Here is a 13,574-nt window from a genome sequence, read left to right as displayed (position 1 = left end):
TACTACTACTCGTCATTGTTTACATACATATAAACATTAGGCGAGGCATTCCCTGACCATAAAAAAAAAAGGAAAACCAGAGCTGAGATTTTTTTTAGAAAAAGAGGATGACCCCCGGCCTCTGCATCTGGAAGATGCATGCGGCCATTTTATTGATTATTTTCGAGGACCTTACAAAGTAGTACAACAATATGCCTGAATCCGCCATCTTGACAACACATGCCGTTACTTCTAACCATATGATGAAGGGGTGCAAGCTGGGCCAAATACCCAGACCTCTCACCTAAGCCTAACATGTAAAGCCGGAGGCCCCGACCGAGCCACATACCGGGTCCGAGGTACAATCCGGTCCGACGCACTCACATGTGTCGTCGCCGCCATCTCCCACTGGTCCATCTTCAGAGCATATTGAGGTGCCAACCTTGGCAGGTTCCTCCGCCATCAACGTCACCATGACGCCAAACGACGACCACCATCTACGCTAGTCCATCTCCAAGCAAAAGGAGCGCTACCATAGGACGAAGACCGGCGGAGAATAGGTGAAACGCCGCACACATTGCCGCCGCCAAACACCTCACACGCACCGCAAAGTGCCCAACATGCTTCCGGGAACCCCAGGCGACGCCTTCAAGAAGGAGCGCGACGAGGGTACGACGCCGTCGGCCGCAAGGGGAACTAGAGCTTTAGCCCAAAGAAAGATCACAGTGAAAGACAGGAGAGGACCTCGACAAGGCCTTCAAGAAGGGGACCGACGCCCAGAAAGGCGCCGCCATTGTCGTGGCCTCCGCCGACGGCCAAGGGTTTCCCCCGGTCCCGTCCCCATCCCATCCACCCGGCTAAAGACCTGGCCAGGGAAGCGCACGCAGCCGAAGAAGGCGTTGGACTTCATCGAAGCAGGCGCGCCAGGTGACAGGGCACCCTGACCCACTGTAGTAGACGTCCACCGAGACCTCGCCGCCCGCACGGCCAAAGTCGCGGACCACCAGCACCCACGGCCGTCGCCCGTCGAAGAGGCAACGCCGTCCACACCGCCCGAGGCCGCCGCCACGGCATCCACCCACCGCACACATCCCGTCAAAACATAGAGAACGACCCACACCGCCGCCACCAGGGAGCACCACACCGTGAACACCCAAGCCGGGCAACGAGGCAAGGCCACGCCGGCCAGATACGGCGGATCCGGTGAACCCCGGCCCACCAGCCGCCGGATCGGAGATGGCCCCGATCCCAGGGCCAAGGCGGTCGGATCTGACTGGCGGAGCGACAACGCCGGCGAAGCGGGCGGCGGCGCCCGATGCGGGGTGGAGGGCTCTCCAAAGGTCGAGGCAGGTGCGGGGCCGCGCAGGCAAGCCCGACGACGGCTGCCGGCGGCGACGGGGGAGGAGGAGAAGGGAGGCGGGGGACCGGCGGCGCCTAGGGTTTGGCCCCGAGTCGCCCGAGAGCGGACGACGCGGGGGACGGGCACCATTAATTCTATCAAACCAGAGATGAGATGAGACATCACATTCACATTCTGTACAACATAGCTTGCTCACACTAAATAATTAGCTAGGAGTACATCATACGGTTACACTCGCCACTGTCTTCCTCTTGTAATTGCTCTATTGTTTGTATCTGCATCTGCATCTCTTCTCCATCAGAGGCAGTTTCCCTCTGACACAAAGCTCCCCATGCATCCTGATGGTGACGGGGTCATTGTAAATAAAATACCCAGAGCTAGCTCCACTCTACATTACACCATTCCATAATTGGCCTTGCTACTAATCATTACACTCACGGCACAAAAACATTCCAAAGCTCAGCTCAATCATGCGCTTCTTCGTATAATTCTACATGCTCCAATACTTAATCGGCAAAAGGAACAAGAGATAGAATAAATTAGGTTAAATCCTGTACGGGCGGCGTCTAGCGTCGTCGGTGAGCGTATGCCAGGAGTTCTCTCAGAATTCGGCCGGTGTTTGTCTTCGGTGGATCTATTTGAATCCGTCTTCGTCTGTCTGCGTTTCTATGTCTATATACGTTGAATACTTTTGATCTATGCTTCTTTTCATCGGTGGTTGTTGTTGTGATGTGCTGGTCCTGTTGGTCCTTAGCACAACAACGTCCCGACTATCTACACAACAAGATTTGCTTAGCTCCAATAAGGGAGGGATGATGACGGAGGTGCCCATTTGGCTCGCTTCAGTGATTGTGGTTGCCTCTAGATGGTCTATAGATCTGGATGTAATTTTTCTTACTTCTGATGTTCTTTATACTGTCACGACTATTGATGAATAGATAAAAAGATCCGCAAATAAAATAAAAACCATACTAGTAACGAGTTATACTGATGCAACATGCCCCCTGCTGCATGTTCATATCTATCCATGTGGGTCCCACAGGTGTAAGGGGACTCCCCAGCTACCCACCCCACCACCACCACTGCACACCCAATGCGCAAATTCAGTGAACCACAGATTTGGCCATAATAATGCAGCTGAGAAAATAAAGCAAAGCATATGCCTTCAAATAAACAAAGCATCCCCGCAACAAAATTATGCAAAATTCATGTGCTGCAAGCAAGCAGAGTCAGGCCCAGAAGAACGGGAACCCTAACCTGATTTTATTCATGATGATATAGCAGAAAAAAATGCACCTTGATTCTCCTCCCATTTTTAATTAAAGATAATTTTATTCATGATGATATAGCAGGAAAAAATTCACCCTGATTCTCCTCCCGTTGATAATTTGGAAGATGGATTAAACAAACAGCAAATCACGTGATTAGTTTAGTTGAATGCGATCGATGATTAAATAGACGCACCAACCAACCAAAGCAGGCCGCGCAACAGAACAAGATCTGCCAGCCAGGTCGCAAGAATAGACAACAACAGAATCAATCAACTTATATTAATATTGTATACATACACCCATGATGACCTAGAAAAACCACACAATAAAATCGTAATTTGAAGGGCTGGAGAAGCAAAACGGAGCATGCAAACAAGCTAGGGCTTCGCCATCATCTGGCCCCCACACGTCACACTGGCTGCCGTGCATGGACCAGTGTACTGAGACACTTGAGCTACTGCTAAGAATACTACTGGTACAGCACTAGTAATAGTACAGCGTACTGTAGCTGATATACAGATGAAGAGTGAGTGAGGAGTGAGCATCCATGGCACAATTGTAACTGCCAATCAGTCCAATCCTGTCTTAGTCTCGCCAGGATCTTGGTGCATCGTCATGTTCTGCCATTACGCTAGCCACATACCAGGACCGACTAAAGAATGTGTAGCGCATATAATTAGGTTGGGTTAGTGCCTAGTGGAACCTTGGATGGAATGGAAGGAAAACTAGAGTATACTATATGATTAGGTTGGGTAGATTCTTATGGTGAAAGGTACAGGACAATAGTCCTTGAAGCTGACGCCAATGCATGCCCAGCTCACCACTGGCTGGTGCTAGTGTACCATGCATAAATACCTACAAATATCAACACTAGAAGCCTACGACAATGCCATGTCATATGTGTGTAGTTGCTCACCATTTGTGTACCACCTACGTCTACGTACGTAACCTTGGATGCTCATCTCGTCCCAATTTGAAACAGTGATTGCTCATCGACCGCGATTCTAAACAGTGCATTCTTTTTATGTGGAACAAGCACAAGAGGACTTGGATGAGCAGTGATTCTTGCATTCGATAGGACCGCAGCTCTTGTGCTGCAATCATCATTGCCTTGCCGTGTTGCTTGATCCTGTGTTGTTGGTTCAGTCACGCAGTCTCACATGCCTTGGTTGTAAGGAAGAGGTTGGTTGGTTATTCAGCAGTTGGGTTCGGCACGCATAAGCCCAGTTTCTGAATCTGCACGCATCAATGAGGGGTGCATCATTTCTTTCTTCCATTCATTCATTCAGAGTCGGCCTGCGTGTGGTCCTCCTGGACTGGACTGGACTGGAGTACTGCTACTGCTGCACCTTCTGATAATATGTCAGTGCATATATGTTGCCACGGTTTAACCTCGAAATCTTTGTCTTGTCCAAGACACTTTGCCTTAACCTGTCTCGACGACGACCATCTGTCCTGTTCCTGATCCGGGCCTAGATAATGAGACCAGCAGCTGCATTCTGTTACCTGTTCAACAGTCCAGTTCAGGTGTGGCTGGCTACGAACCAGATCCAAACTCAGAGATGTCATGGGTTCATGGACGGGAAACATACCACAAGAGCTGAAATATGGCCAAATCAATCCACAGCATCACGACTGTTCTAAGCTCGACAGCCAACAGCTTATGCCATCATTACACAAACCGGTCGAGCAACTACATGGGAGAATGGGGGACACATGTTTTTCCAACTGACAAATCTACGTTTAGTCCTAGTGGTAGAGCATTCAGAGGGTTAGAAGATATCTCCCGGACCGTTCCTTTTCCTATACAAGCACACGCACACGCACACGTGCACGCACATAGAGATCGGCGTTATCCGCCACAGCAGCAGCACTTGAAGCAGCTGCAGCAGGCTGGGCACTTGAATGCACCAAATGTGAAGCATTTCCTCAGGGCGTGGCAGCAGCTGCAGCTGAGATTGCAGCTCGGTTTGCGAACTCGAATACGGCAGCAACAGTTGGCGGTGAAGGTGGTGGTCGTTGCTGTGTTCACTCGATATGCTGTCTTTGTCGGCTCAAGGGACTGCCGAATCTTCTTCAGCCTCGTTTTCGTTGTCACACTCTCCATTTCACGGATGAACTTGGAGAGGTGGCGGATGAAGTCAGGGTACAGCTCCAGGTTGCAATGACCGCCTCCTTTGATCCATAGTGGATCATACGGCTCCCTTGCCAGTTTCCACAGCTCATTACCATGTGACCAATTCACAACATCGTCATCGGTCCCCTGCAAACGTCAATACGTGCATAATTAACAACAACACTTCTACACACCATCAAGTTGGTGCATACGAAAAACTTCGAGAAAGAAAGTGCACACATAATGGATCAATTCATTACATAAATGGTTAGTCAAAAACAGAAAATCACTTCAGAGAACTATGGGAGCCATTCATGTTTTCCTCATCGGCCTTGACTAAGGAAATGTAGTATTGGCATGTGGGCTGTGGCCCATTAAAATGCTGCCCACCTTGACCACATCAAGCAACACGTGGTACACTCTGATTACGAAGCGGTTTATCCATATACATTTCAAACAAATAGAACTACAAAAGGAAAGTTTTCAAGAATATGACGTTTCAGTTTGAGATGTTCTAACTTTTTTCTGAATCCGATGTATATAGACACGTTTGTTTCAGCTTTGATTGGATTCGAATCACCTATGTGGACTCGCTTTACTAGCAAAGCTGATTCTGCGGCCCTGTTTGTTTGACTTTGATTGGATTCGAATCACATGTGGATTTGCTTCACTGGCAAAAAGCTGATTCACAGAATCAGCTTCGCCACTTTAGTATACTTCAGGCAATTGCACTGAAAATGGCCTGAATCCAGATTTAGCTTCACTAGCAAAGCTGATTCAAAATAGCTATTTGTTTCAGCTTCTAGATTCAGCTTTGCCAGATTGCCCCTGAATCTCAAACGAAAGAGTTGTTTGTTTCAGATTCTAGACTCAGTTTCACTGGCAAAGCTGAACATGATCCCTGAAGATCAAACAAACAGGGCTTAGCACTCATGGTCCATACTGAAATATCCAAAACATCCTATATTTGTCAACGGATGGAGTATTATTTATACACAAGGGAAAAGTTTGAAAGTAGCAGCTAATTTATCCTCACTGATCTCTGAATTAAGAGTCTTCAGGCACAGCTAAAGATACTACAGCCGCAAGGTTCAAAATATTTTGTAATAACAAGCAGTCCCAGCTAGGAACAGGAATATAGGATGTGAAACCATCTCAGTAAGAGCTATGGACAACACATGCTGATACCACCGATATTGTAGGAGCAATGAAATTAGTCGACTTATAGAGTTGTAGTGATCAAATTATGACTGACAGGCTAAGTGATAGTAAAAGAGCGGAAACTGGGCAGTTACCAATAAAGTGGTGTTGTTCCAGAACCATGGCATTTCTAGTCTTTATTTCTCGAACATGCATTTGACCCGGAACTATGGTATTTCTAAAAAAAAAAATCCTGAACACGCATAGTTGTGTATTAGAAGAAAACAACCAAAGAAGGTGCAGCAGTACATGCTCCCTCCATCCCATAACATAAGATGTTATTACAACCAATATGTGTATATCGGTTGTAATAACATCTTGTATTATGGGGAGGGAGTACCACCAAAGGTGGCCTCCGACCAAAACCAAAACCAAAACAGGCAAAAGAAAAAGAAACCTGTAGGAGATAAGTGTAGGAAACAGAAATGACGATACTAGATTGTAGATTTAGTTAGACTTGTACAAAAAGCCTGATTATGTGGCTACACTACACATTTTATTGGGCTCGGCCAAAGAGCAGAATAATGGAAGTCAAGCCATTCAAGGCCTACCAGTGCCTATTATAATTTTACAGCAGACTGAATCAAACCAAATCAGCTCGTAATGTTTATAGAGTGAGTCAGAAGTTAGAACTGCTAACGGCACATCCCGTATCACTAGAGGTGCTGGTGTTCAATGGCCTTTGTGTTTGGATCAGTGTATCAGGTGTCCAATGGCACATCTTAGATCAAACATTCTCTTCTAAAGAACAAGTGTGGGATGTTGGATGGTTACACATTAACCCAAGGCTGTAAGAAGTGTGGGAGTAGTAAACTTTCCTATAAAATTATTGAAGCATGAAGGATGATTCATTTCTCTACATTCCCGTATTCCTTACCTCAATACTTCTGCATGAACATTTATGCAACAGCAACACCCTTTCGATGGGTTATTACATGAATACATGGTCCACATATCACTCAGAGAAGTAGTTGCACTATTTATCAGACTCTGCAACAAGGAGCAGCAATGACAATGCCTAAGCAGAGTGTTCCAAAGTACTAAATGTAGCTTCTCAGAAGATGCTGGAATCTGCAATAAACTGTGCGAGTACACAGCAAGTATTGATATCTATATCTCTACTCCTATAAAAAACTAAATTGGTGATGATGGTTTGTCAGCCGTTTGATCTAACACGCAGGGCTGGGATGAAGACAAGCACAATTGGTCCAACCTAGAGCCAGGTGCGTGCATAGGGACATGTCCATGCCACCGTATGTAGCAGATATTTACCCACCTCTGCCACTGCTTAAAATACGGAGGTCCTCGTCCAGATCCCACTGCCACACCATCCCGCAGTTGCCGGATTTGCGCGCGCCCTCGCTGCCATCTGCTCTCCACCATGCCATGTCCTAAATCACCCTAGCTCTCCCTCACAGCATTGCAATCACATGTCTGCTGCCGTGGAAGGCGACCCGCTCCCAATCGCAACGGCACAACGACCTGGAACCCACTCCTACAACCGCTTCTGCTTCTTTAGCATGCTCTAATGCGGGCCTCTGTTCCTCCCCAAACAGCCATTAAGACACGTTCAATGTCACAATATGGGTCACTAATTTGGTTGGTTTGTGCGGGTGAAATCGGTGATTAGGTGTCGAGCTGCACCGAAATGGATGCTGGTGTAGTATAATGTGGTTGCACCACGAGACCCTCTCGGTCAAGAGGTGGTATGTAGCCTAGCGTGGGCGAGATAGCTGTAGGGCTGAGCGCACCAGATCACGCAATCTCCTGAATGTAACTACGGCTGCAGTTTGGCTTGATTCGATGTGTTTGATTTCAGTAAGCCTCCTATGGAAATATTTTTTGTTCCTTCTTGGAAAGCATCATTTTCCCTTTATGTAGCAAAAGGCTGAAACAAATCGGTTCATTAAGCTCTGGAAAAACAAAGAGAAATGTTTGCACACCTCAAATCTGTACATTATGGATGTTCATATTCTTCAATTTCAATTTAGCTAAAACTCACTCTGGTTATCAATGCTCGGTTGATATACACGTGTTGTCAAATCGTCCAAGTTTCTGTACAAGTTTCAGTTGATTAAATGTATTGATATATATTCTGACATGTTTAACATAGAGCTGCTGGATTTTATACCAACAGAATTGCAAGATAAATTTAATGGAAAATGGCTCACTTGTCTTATTGCATAATAAACACATTACCAAGCTTATGGAGAATTCATTTTAATCACATCTGACTGAAACTTGGAGAGCATCTAGTGCCCTCATGTTCCCTTCTCTGTTCTTTTATATCGACTGGTTTCTTCATAATTCAGTTCCAATTGCTAAAGGTGGCTGCGGTGGCTGCAAGTTGCACTTGCTGTTTCCACATTTTCTGACCTTTAGGTCCACTGACCCGAGAGTAAATCAGGTGTTATTAAATGAAATAATCGGTGTGATACCCCAACGAAATAGTCTGCTTCTTGTGAATTGACTCTGCGCAGGCATTTGAAGTTGAACCAGATGGGTCGTGGTGTACTCTAGATGACTATGTTACTGAGATCAGGGTACTAAACAGCATGGCCAAATGCTGGTGACAATATATAGTTCCTCACCACTTGTATACTAGCAGAAGATTAAGATGAGCTAAGAAAACAACACTGATAGGCAAAGACAAGAATGGGTCTGACTTGATGTCGCCATAGGAGAGGCATGTGTGTACTTTCCAGTAGATGTGTCTATATGATAGGTATACTTTTTAGTGCTGTTTGGCTACTTGCAAAACTGTTTTAGCCTGTGGCTACAACATGTAAAGGTCCTTATTTGGGTCTCATCCTAAAAATGGGAGCTGGGAATTTCCTTGTGACTTGTGAGCCTAATTTTTAACATGATTTAGAATAATTATTTATTTAGCAAATTTTAACATGAAATAATTTTGTTATAAACACATTTAATTTATACATGATGTACATGATATTTGGTTCTTCTGGACAACCCTGATGCAGACAAAGGAGATTCGAAAGTAAGCGTTCAATTTTTTTTCTTTCCTGATTGGATTAGTTTTATACTGCTCTCTTTTGAGAGGATTATTAATGTGTAGCGGAACAAGGGAAATAAATCTGAAGTGAGACAAAACATATCTTAAATGAAAAAAAAAGTGTAACATACTCCCTCCGTCCGGTGAAAAGTGTACATCTAGAAATTTTAGGACAAATTATGGAATGGAGTAAAAAATGCATTGGGAAGATGCAAGCCACCATCTCTCTCCTCTTTAATTACCCAACCCCCAATGAGCTAAGTGCATGTAGAAATTAAGAAGACTATGTATAGAATGCTATTGGTCTTGATTACCGTGTGATGAAAGAAAATACTTTAAAGTGCATTGGGAAGATAGAAGTACACTCTTTTGTGGACAAATTTTAAACCCAAACGTACACTCTTCACCCGACGGAGGGAGTAGGATGTTAGAAAGAAAAAACTACATTATAATGTTTTCCTGTGGGCACAAGTTGATTCTATTCTAGATCCGTTAAAATGCAGGGGCACTTCGCTAGTTTTTTTAGTAAAGAGACTTACATGAATAACAAGCACTGGGCATTTCACCTTCTTTATTTTTTTGACATTCTGCAAGAATAAGTTAGCTGGACGTTAGTAAAAGCTACTCTAAAGGAACAAAAGGTACAGACCGAAATGGAATAATCAATTAGAGATGCTTACTTTGTAAATGTCGAAGCAAAAAGTAAAGTTCACATGGCAAACAACACGGAGGCCTGACAGTATAGCACTGTGAAGAACCACACCACGCAATCTTGGTAAACGAGATGCTAAATGCAATGTGGGCCCACTGCCAACAGATTGTCCATACAGGATAAGCTCTTCCTGGCTGATTCCATACTCGGTTTCTAAGCACTGGTAAACTGCTTCAATATCTGCATATGTATTCTCTTCACTTGGCTGCACTTGAAAAGACAAGCATAAAAATCCTTCCACAAAAACGCATTCCTTGAGGGAGAAGAGAAATATGGACATGCGCATGCTCAGTGGAAATGCCAATTAGGTAACAGTAATTCAAAGTGAAAGTGCCATATGATTTAGCTCAAATAAGGAAATACAGGATTCAGAGACATTAATATCTAGTAACTCCCAGTAGGGCAATTTTTTTTTCAAATACCACCACCTGTAGCATTTTGTTTGTTCCTTTATCTTGATGATAGTGGAACCTGGTCCATGTTGGATAGTATGGAACAAAAAAAAGGAAAATTCTCACTTCATTTGAATGCAGGGTCCCCAAAATAGACAGCAGAAACAATCAACATAAGGCTAGTCATAGTGGGAGTAACTTAGCTAGTAACATAACACATCCCAAACAAGTTTGCTTATGTGGCACCTAGTTAATGAGGAGAGAGGTGTTTGGAGTAACATATTATGTTACCATCACATAGCGCTTCCCAAGAAATGTTGAGTCTATAAGCTAATAAATGCAACCATATATGATACTACTTCTATGACACTTTGCACTATGAAGGTAGTAACATAGACTAGTGTCATATGTATGACACTAGTCTAAGTTACTCCCACTATGACCAGCCTAACATGTTCTCCGTTTCAATGGATAAAGCCGCAATAAATGAACTTGAGTAAATGCATAGATAGTTGATACAGACATTTCTATCTGTCCTTTAGGATAAATGTATAAAAGGCATGCCCAAATTACTGTTTAGCCTGAAGTTTACAATGGCATGAGTGGCTGAGGACAAAAGTTGCAGACATATAGAAGGTTTATAATGGCCATGATATGACTGGAAGGCACCAGTCGGGGGCATGGGCCAAACCTTCTTCAGTTGAGTTGTAGAAATGCAGCCTGTTCTTGGAAACTGAAACTGAACCACATTTCTCGAGGTATCTTAATTAATTCAGGTTGTTGGTAGTAGTACTATCATCCATGCCTACATTAGTCAAGTAAGGAAACTAAAATTTACCCCATGGCATCTAAGCAACCTTATATGCAGTAAGTATTCACCAAACAATGAACCCGCAGTAGAGTCGACGGTAAAATTGAGATTAAACGTTACTGTAAATGAGTAACTAGTTATTACCTTGCCAGTAGATGCTCCGTACCCCGAGTAGTCATATCTGCAGTTATAAAATTAAAAAGTAAATCACGTCAGGCTTTTCTGCACAGCAAATCTTGTGTACCTCCAGACCACGTTGAAATTGCAACAGAAGAAGAAAAAAAAAACTGGCGAAAAAAAAACTGGCATGGTTGTAACTGAGGAGGATTCAAGATCAGCTAATCGGACTGATTATTATATACATGTAGTACTACTATTTAGAGAATCGTCAGGCACTGCTTTCCTCCCACTTAATAATAAATAGTATATACTGTACTAGTTAGGTTGCAGATATCCCGTCCCGTGTTCCCGCAAAACATCTGCCCCAATAACCAAATCTACTTGATGTCGTACGTACCAGCATTTGTGATAGGAAATGCAGGACTGCAAAAACATGTCAAATAATAATTCCTACTCCCTCCGTGTAGAAGAGAAGCAGAAAAAAGTAGGATCCTCCTAGAGAAGAGAAGAGAAGAGAAGAGAAGAGAAGCGAAATCACAGCACAATGCACCACTAACCCCATCAGATTGACCTTGAGATTGACCTTGAGCTGCACAAAGAGATCGTAGAGCTGTCCGAGGTCGGCGGCGTTGCCGTGGGAGTAGAGCAGGGTGAGGCGCGCGCAGGGGTTCCTGAGGTAGAAGGCGACGACCTTGGTCCCCCTGGTGGTGTCGAGGAGCAGCACATCCAAGGCGTTGTCCCGCGGGACGCCCGAGGCGACGAGGCGGCCCGTGGCCTCGTCCTTGCGGAGGGCGTAGGTGGGCGGGTCCGGCGGGAAGAAGGCGAACCTCGCCGCGAGACTGGACACCGAGCACCCCGAAAGCATCGGTGGCAGCGCTCAGTCATCGACAGGCGGCGGCGGTGCTGCTGCTCATCAGAGGGAACCTCTCCCCTCCCCTCCCCTCCTCCTGTTTCACTTCAAACGATCAAATGGATCGAAAAATTTCCCCAACTTGGGGGCGAACGGAAAGGATCAAAGAAATAATCCCCAACTGGGGGATTTATAGGTGGTGGAAAAACTAAGAGGAACCAGGGGTGGGTGTGGATCTTCTTCCCCAAGGGACTTGTTCAGCGACAGTAGAAGCCAAATCGACAGAAGATCAAGAAGAAATTGGCTCGCCGCCCCCCAGGGGTATCCCCCGAAGCCCGTTGTTTGGTGGGATGGGGTGGGAGGTTTTACGAGGGTTTAGTGCATTGTGGGCGGCTGGGAAATGGCGAATGCGAGCAGCAAAGAGGGAGGAAGGGGAGAACGAGGAAGAAGAAGAAGAAGAAGAAGAGCAAGGGGCGGGGCGGAGCGGGTGTGGACCAGTAGGGAGGGAAGAGCTCCGCCTCAGGCCTCAGCCACGCTGCCACTGCCATTTATTACTCATGCTGCACAGAGACAGAGGGAGGGTGGTGGGTGCGTGCGTGCGTGCGTGCGTGCGTGAGAAAGAGGGCTAGAGCCAGAGCGTGCGCGTGTAGGTGTAGTAGGGGTGAGGACCAGGCAGGGCAGGCGAGGTGATGAAATGAAACTGGAACAGGGCAGCGGAAAGCGCAGGCGATCCCCACACCTTTGCAAAACATGTTCTTCCTTTCTTCACATGTTCTCGCAGCGGGGATGCGATTTTGTCACGCCGCACGCACGCACGCACGCACGGATGGACGCAAGCAAATAAACGGCGTCTTCTTCTTCTTTTACATCATAGTACTTTCTTTTTTCTCAGAATAATACATCATACTTTCTTTCCTTTCAGGTGATGAAAATGCCGCTTTGCTAAATCCATATGCGCTTTGCACATGGGCCCGTCTGCGAGTTTCATTCTAGTACTCCCTCTATATCAAAATAAATGTTCCAACTTTCTACAATTTTATACTAATAAAGTTAATACGTATAAACTATATTTCTATCTCTACTACTCCATCCGTATATTTTCATCTCTGTCTATATCTATCTCTATCTGTATTCTATCTATATCTATATCTTAAAGGGGGTGATATTTTTGGTTTCATCTTACTTTGTTTGGTCCCGCTTCAATTAATTTTACATATGCTATTTGGTTTCGTTACTTGCCACCCGTTTTGGCCCAACGGAGAAAGCCCATCCGACGGCGCACTGTGGCCCAGATCCGAAGAAAAATAAAATTGTCAATGGGAGGGTTCGATCTCATAACCTGTCAACCGGCAACGCACAGTTTGTCCAATTGACCCGGCTAGAGATATGAGTCGATTTTTTTTCTCCCGTTGAGTATATTGATTATTAGAAAAGACGAGATAGACTAGGATTTATTCTGACTTGTCTTGTACTCCAAGTAGATCATTATACTCGTATATATATGCCCACAAGACTCAAGCAATACAACGAACAATTATTCCACCAATCCCTCTCTATCCCTTCTAACATGGTATCAGTAAACCCTAGCCGCCGCCGCTTCCGCATCCGCGCGCCGCCCCTAGGGCGGTCGGCCTCCATGACCGTCGTCGGGGGCCGCGTCGCCCGTACTTAGGGTTCGTCCGCCGGTCGTGTTGGTCGGCCGCCCTAGAGAGTCTTTTTCCCGAGCCCTTGCTTCGGGTTTTTCGCTCTG

General features: G+C 45.5%; 1 protein-coding gene across 3 annotated transcripts; it reads right to left on the bottom strand.

Annotated features, from left to right (window-relative positions):
• Nucleotides 1-4,180: 4,180 nt before the first annotated feature.
• Nucleotides 4,181-12,510, bottom strand: LOC125520350 (uncharacterized). Of its 3 annotated transcripts, none has more exons than XM_048685245.2 (5): nucleotides 11,546-12,510; nucleotides 10,999-11,035; nucleotides 9,620-9,856; nucleotides 9,479-9,526; nucleotides 4,181-4,873 (listed from the first exon to the last, which is right to left on the bottom strand). In XM_048685245.2, exons 1-5 carry the CDS (start codon nucleotides 11,857-11,859, stop codon nucleotides 4,463-4,465), a joined length of 1,047 nt encoding a protein of 348 aa, XP_048541202.2. In that variant the 5' UTR covers nucleotides 11,860-12,510; the 3' UTR covers nucleotides 4,181-4,462. The 3 variants fall into 3 exon arrangements, with proteins under 3 accessions (XP_048541202.2, XP_087393929.1, XP_048541201.1); XM_087537803.1 differs by having other exon boundaries at nucleotides 11,558-12,510; XM_048685244.2 differs by having other exon boundaries at nucleotides 11,532-12,504.
• Between the last annotated feature and the right edge of the window lie 1,064 nt (nucleotides 12,511-13,574).

Source organism: Triticum urartu, chromosome 7A (genome assembly GCF_056163025.1).
Source record: "Triticum urartu cultivar PI428250 chromosome 7A, HENAU_Tu73, whole genome shotgun sequence".
Taxonomy (NCBI): Eukaryota; Viridiplantae; Streptophyta; class Magnoliopsida; order Poales; family Poaceae; genus Triticum; species Triticum urartu.
The sequence above is the reverse complement of the archived record's forward strand: the minus strand, read 5'-3'. Positions and strand labels throughout refer to the sequence as shown.

Excerpts from the sequence above, each read along its gene's own strand:
- LOC125520350 (XM_048685245.2), bottom strand. The coding sequence starts at position 11,859 with ATGACTGAGCGCTGCCACCGATGCTTTCGGGGTGCTCGGTGTCCAGTC. Across the intron at positions 9,857-10,998 it reads ACGGAGCATCTACTGGCAAG|CCAAGTGAAGAGAATACATA; the intron begins GTAATAACTAGT and ends TTTCAAGTGCAG. Across the intron at positions 4,874-9,478 it reads GCCCAGTGCTTGTTATTCAT|GGGACCGATGACGATGTTGT; the intron begins GTAAGTCTCTTT and ends TGACGTTTGCAG.